The sequence below is a fragment of the Aptenodytes forsteri genome, unplaced genomic scaffold (assembly GCF_000699145.1).
Source record: "Aptenodytes forsteri isolate BGI_AS27 unplaced genomic scaffold, ASM69914v1 Scaffold61, whole genome shotgun sequence".
Lineage (NCBI taxonomy): Eukaryota > Metazoa > Chordata > Aves > Sphenisciformes > Spheniscidae > Aptenodytes > Aptenodytes forsteri.
The window spans coordinates 1658990-1665381 of NW_008794443.1; the positions used below are offsets into that span (position 1 = coordinate 1658990).

Sequence of the window (6392 nt, forward strand, 5' to 3'; positions counted from 1 at the left end):
CTGCGGGTGCCGTTGACTGGCTGGAGGCGGGTGGTTTGGTGAGCTGGGCGCAGCCTGAGCACCCACATCCCCCCATGGGTTTTGGGAAGGAGGGAAGCGCGGCAGCCCTATATCGCCCCAAACCACAGCATTTCCCTCAACCCCAGTGTTGTGCCATATACAACACGACTATAATCCTTTTGATAAGCTGCCCAGGCCTGCTGGAAACGAGCCTAAGCCTTGCATTTTTGTTAACAGCAAACCCCAAGATCGCTTTTTGGCCCAGTACCCGCTCCCACGGGTGAGAAATTCCCACATCACCCGGCCAAAACACATAGGAAGCGGAGCACGAATTCGCCCTTTGGCCAAACTCGCAGGCACCCAGACAGCAGGAGCGGGCATTGTGCTGCGAGAGCGGCTGTTGCCCCGCCGGGCTGCAAGTCAAGGGCAAATCAGTTCAGATGCACGCACGCGAAACCACAGCGCTTCCCCCCGAAAATAAATTGCCCATCTACAAATATCCTGCAAACAAAGGTTCCCCGCTATTCCCAGCGCTGCTCCGATGCTTGGCAGGACCTGAATGCCAACCCCGGACAAAGGGGCCGCTCTACTGACCGGGGGGGGGCACGGTCAAGCTGCGCCGTGGCCGTTCGTCACCCCCGGCTTGCCGGACACCGCTGGCACCTGCAAACAAAAAACTGCTACAGGAGAACAGCTAGCAAGTCCTGCAAGATTTTATCACGCTTAATTTGGAGGCAGAAGCAGCAGATTTTGCAGAGGAGCGCTCCGCTGGGAACCCGAGAGCAGTACTTCAGCACATACCCCGGTGCTGGCCCCCACCGCCAGCGTTTTCCTCCCTCCCTTTCCTCGCAAGGGCTTTGCGCTAAACGCAGCAGCCGAGGTTTTCCAGCCCCAGTCCAGCGCTGGCGGCGATGCTTTTTAAAACTAACAATCACCAGGCTTCCTCAGTCGCATTAATAACAGGTCTGCACATCTTGGTGAGTTGCCATTGAACACGAGTTACCTTCCAGAGACACTGGAACATACGTGCAATCTTAAAAACTGCATGGGGAAACACATCCCGATTTCTCACCTACCAGCGTGTCTTACCTGGGAAAAACATCTCCATCATACTCACCTTCAGGAATAACTGTTCTCTTACAATATATTACAGTGCCACCTCAATTTCACACAGCCACCCTGGGATGCCATCCTAGGACATCCATCCATGCCTAGGAGCCGTCCTAGGACAGCGATGGTCACAGGTCTGGCAGCACTCGCACTTCTCAGCGTCCCACATCTCCCTCTGCTTTCCACATACCGTCAGAGGGCGAGTATGCAAGTAGCCGGAGATGCTCATTAGCCATTCGGGCATTTTTCGCATAATTACTACATTAGTCACAGCCCGTTTCACTGCAGTCACTCCACTTTACGTCATTTTTTCAGCTCTTTTCCTACATGAGACATTGGGAAAGATCCTGCTTTCGCCAATCTGGTTCATTAAGTGGGACTTTCTGGTAAAGAAGCTCCATGAAACTTCAACTCCCAACTGCTCAGACAAGAGGCTTCGCTTTATTAACCCAATATTTACCCAGATTTTCTAAGACAACTGTTAGGGTTGTGTTTCTTCACCAGGGAGAGAGGACTTCATGCCTTGCCTCCCGCTGCGGGCAGGCTCTCAGGGGCACACGCGCCTGGGAGACAACTTCCAAGGAGCTGCACCACCTTTCCAACCCCGCAACAAGAACCACATGGGACCCCCCACCCCACATCCCTCAATCTGGGCTATATTCTTCTACTATTTTTTTTCCTTCTCTTCAATAAGGGAGTCCCTTATTTAATGATGTTATTTTGCCCATCTGAGATCACGCCTTGGGGCACAGCAAAGTGAAACTCCTGTGATACAACAACAGAAATTACGAGACGCAATATGAAATAATAACTGACAAGATAAACTGTCACATGGATTTGGACCGGCACCTCTTCTTTGTCTTCGTTTCGGTCACTTGCACTCCCCTCTCGTACCTTATTATCAACCGTATTGCCAAGTCAGCCTCTGTCGCATGGTCCTTACCCACATCGATACCAACAAAGCCACATCCGTCTCGGCAGCCCAGAGGCAGAGGGCCACAGATTGGCCACGCCGACCTCCGCTACAAATTCATGGGAGATTCTGCTCTCTGCCCACACCGTCAAAATTCAGACCATTCGAGGGAGCCCGTGGCCGAACATGCTGACGACCGTTGTCGATAGCTTTGCTGGCAGCCCGGGAGGCAGCACGCGGCTGGGGATGCCCGTGGAGCTGCACCCCCCCTATAAAAGCTGACTGCTTTTATGCCGCTCCAGCTTGCAAATCTTGGGAAGGGCCAACCATGCACGAGTGCACACGCACACACAAACACAACGTACAAAATATTTATTTGGAACAGGTCTGCTCACACGGCATGCTCAGCAATCGTTTCACCCTGCACACCTCCCGGCAGCGGTGCACTCAGACGGCTCCCAACCCCCTGGGTTTATCCACTTGCCTCAATCAGACCCGTCCCTTCGCATCAGAGCACAAAACACAACAGAGAAAACAACCGAGGCAAGAAATCCATCCTCTCCCCGAGGAGCACAGGGCCCGTTTCATCCCACTTCCCACCAGCAAGCACAGACCTTGGCAGGAGCTGGGTTCTGTGCCACCCCGGGCCACCATCCCAAGCCCAGAAGGGAGCGGGGGAAAGCTGCAGTGCTACTCTGGCAGCGTGGTTTCCCTTACTCAGAAAGAAAAGACATGGAAAAAAAGAAAAAAAAAGGAACGTTTCCCTTTTCCACCAAAAATCCTTGTTCAGTATCAGTTTGGTGGCTTGGAAAAGTCTTGCTGGGGTCAAGGGGGAGAGGAGGTGAGAAGATATATTGGGTGCTCCTTATGTAAAACACCACAAATTACACTTTTGGTACTTCCAGCCTTCATTTCCTTCAGAGCAGCAGACCTATTGGCATTCAGGTTTCTTTCCCCATGGTCTTTTGTAAAACCCCCATCCTGGGGAAAGCTTGTCCTGCCCCCGTGCTGCACCACTACGCGCCCATCGTGTCCTCCACATCGCAGCTTCCAGGGAGCCCTGACCGTTTCTGCACCCACAGACCGAGCCCCTCTTAGTGGGGGGGGCGGGGGTGTGTTAAAAAAACCCAAACAAACCCCCCCAAAACCCCAGCAGCATCACAGATTCCTCTTTTTTAAGTCATTTGCTGGCTGTCTGGCACTTTGTCCTGGATCTCCTCGTACTTGGGCGGAGGGGTCAGCGGCTCTATCGTGATAGGGGCGGTGCTGTTCCCCTCCGTGAGGTTTAGCCTGATATCCTTCAGGTGCAGCTTCTCCGACTTGATCCTCCGGACCTTCAGCGGCTTCAGGCGCTTGCTTAGGCGTGGGGTGTGCCGGCCGGGCTGCCGCTCCATGCCGGGCTCTGCGCCGGCGGCTCCCGGCGGCTGGGTGCTTTCGTTGAGCCCCGTCAGCGATTCGTAGGAGGGCAGGGAGACACTGATCCTGTTGCTCCTGTCCGAGTCTCTGGGCTCAGAGTAGCCCACGTTCATCACCTCCTCGTAGCTGGGAACGTAGTACTGGGAAGAGGCATCTTCGTCCTCTTCTTGACTAGAGGGGGAAAAATTAAGGCTATCAGTAGCACATCATTTCAGCTTCACTGTGAGTAGGGGATGGAGAGGAGAGAATAAAAACACCCCCCCTGAAAACCTTAACAAATTATTTGCCCTTCTACATTATACACCAGTTCCTTTTTGTTTGACGGAACAGATCACAGCCCTACCTATATTCAGACACCTTTTTATTTCCTTGTGACATACGTCTGTTTTTGATCATCACTGTCTTTGCCCACAAAACCTCTTTTTCTATTGCACAGCAGTGATTTCTTCCCCCAGCAGAAAACTGATTTCTCTCCTCCCCTCTCGACAACCAGTCAAAATACATTTGAAAGGGACATCGCCCCTCTCTTTGCCGTTCGGATGTCTTTTGGGTTGGGTATCTACCTTGAGTTTTTCTGCAAAGAGATTCGGCCCTGCAATACATTACCATCTATGCCACAGGTACTTGCACGTAGCCTGCACGCATACACTTGGCATTTCTTTTGCATTATGAAGTTACCTTTACAATCTAATCGGAAAAAACAGTTTTCTGGGTGGATCTGCACACAGTAATTCTCCGCAGTCACCGATGGCAGCTCTCCCCTGCAGCATTCCCTAGGCAGCAGCCAGCAGAGCCATCGTCTCCTCCTGCTACCTCACACCCCACATTGTCCCAACGTCCCCCCTGCCTCTCTCTGCACAGGCACAGCCCGTGCCGGGGACCACGCCGATTCCCGGCACTGCCAAGACGTCCGGGGACTTCTCCTGCGCCCTGTGTTTGTTCAGGCCGTGCCTGCTGCGGAAGCAGCCTTTGCTCTGCTCGTTGGAGTTCCCCGAGCAACCAAGAGAGCCCTGCAGACTTTCACCGGGTCTAAACTCCATTTCCAGCCGCTGCCTACGCTGCTGCCGCCGCAGCTGAAAGGCTGCTTGGCACGTCCGGCTGCACCCAGCGAGACAGCACGTCCCTGCGCCCTGTGTTTGTTCAGGCCGTGCCTGCTGCGGAAGCAGCCTTTGCTCTGCTCGTTGGAGTTCCCCGAGCAACCAAGAGAGCCCTGCAGACTTTCACCGGGTCTAAACTCCATTTCCAGCCGCTGCCTACGCTGCTGCCGCCGCAGCTGAAAGGCTGCTTGGCACGTCCGGCTGCACCCAGCGAGACAGCACGTCCTACATCTCCTCAGCCGCTGCCTACACTGCTGCAGCTGCAGCTGAAAGGCTGCTTGGCACCTCCGGCTGCACCCAGCGAGACAGCACGTCCTACATCTCCTGCTCCTCTCCCTCCGCAGCCCCTCGCCCGGCTTGCAGCAGCAATCCCACTCTTCTGCATTAACCATTAACCGCTGCTCCCAGCGTCACCTCTCAGCATGCTGCTTGTGCACTGGCAAAGCCAGGAGTGGCACGTCTCAGCAACGCTGGCTTGGCCACGGCTCCATCTAGGCCCCAGCTTACACACAAACAACGCGTCCTTTCACCTACAGCACCATAAATACAGCTGGAGTCATTCCTTCCCGATCTCTAAAGTATATTTGAACCCTAAACCATGAGACGTGCTTGCCTTTATTTTAGCACATGCTGCTATCAGCCTTACTCTCCGTGCTTCTGACCTCCTTGAGGAAGGATAACAGCTCTTAGTTTCATTCCTGCACTCGATCCCGCTCCCTTTCTCCCCAAAAAGGCTCACCTGTCCTCCTGGTGCGAGGGCTCTGCGGATGCTTCGTGCTGCATGCAAGTAATATCTTCGCTTTGCCTCTTCTTGTCCCGGATATTCAAGCAGATGGAGAGCAGCAGCAGCAGCACGCCCGCCCCCACCAACACGTACGCCACCGAGAACGTCTTGCTCTTCAAAATGCCTTCGGTGCTGTGGTTGGGCTTGCTGCTGTTCCCGGCGTGGGTGGAGGGTTTTTCGGGGGGGCCGAAGCCGGGGACGAGGTTCCAGACGGCCATGATGATGCCGAGGACGAGCATCCCCAGCCCTATCGCCGTCAGGGCGTAGTGCGAGCCGTTGGCCCGAGACTGGGCCATCGCTCCTGCTGCTGGCTGGCCGGCCGGGCTGCCCCCACCTTACAGCACGGCTCGGGTCGGGGGGGGTGCAAGCCTGCTAACATGCGTGCGGTCCCCTCCCATGGCAGGCGGCAAGCTCTGGGAAAAGACGGAAAGCGACGGTTAGTGCACGGCGGGATGCAATGGCTACGCAGCTACCATTTCGGTGGCCTCGATAACATCGTTTTATTCCACTAATGCTGGAAATCTAATTCCACCGCGCCTGCGGAGAGCACGTCAGGACGTAACACGGCAGTCAGCAGCAGGATCGTTGCCGGCCTGCTCCTTTCTCGGCTGTAATAATCCACCAACCTTAGGAAAGAACCGAATTACTAACGTTTACTAAGGGCTTCGATTAACCATCCTTAGGAGCGTAACTGACCTCTTCACGGCACCAAAACAAATGCCACCAAAAAAAAAAAGAGTTCACTGCTTATAGAAATGCTCCCCGCTTTATGGAGCTGCGCTGCCTTAGACAAACAGCCGTTGTCAATGCAAACTAACCTGAAACCGCTCAGAAACAAATCTCTAGCTGTACAACCTCTCTTTTCCCCCTGTTCGAGATGGAGCAGGGCTGCTTGCGGCGCTGGCTGCCTGCCCTGCAACGCCTCCCTGCCCGGAGAAGAGAAAGCAAAACTGCCGCTCTCCCAGCCAAGCCAACCCTGCGGCTTCCCCCAGCCGCTGCCGGCAAGGGCTGCTGCGACAGCGAGCCCTCGGTACGGCCCCTGGCTTGCTTCTGGCCAGCGCTTGCCCGCTCC

The 6392-nt window shown here is 54.8% G+C and overlaps 1 protein-coding gene across 1 annotated transcript; it reads right to left on the minus strand.

Annotated features, from left to right (window-relative positions):
* Positions 1-3198: 3198 nt before the first annotated feature.
* Positions 3199-5616, minus strand: TMEM51 (transmembrane protein 51). The gene is made up of 2 exons (XM_009289596.1): positions 5276-5616; positions 3199-3610 (listed from the first exon to the last, which is right to left on the minus strand). The coding sequence occupies exons 1-2, from the start codon at positions 5614-5616 to the stop codon at positions 3199-3201; spliced, it is 753 nt and encodes a 250-aa protein (XP_009287871.1).
* Between the last annotated feature and the right edge of the window lie 776 nt (positions 5617-6392).

Coding starts and splice junctions, on each gene's coding strand:
- TMEM51 (XM_009289596.1), bottom strand. CDS start 5,616: ATGGCCCAGTCTCGGGCCAACGGCTCGCACTACGCCCTGACGGCGATA. Junction 3,611..5,275: donor CCCTCGCACCAGGAGGACAG/GTGAGCCTTTTT, acceptor TTCCCCCTCTAG/TCAAGAAGAGGACGAAGATG.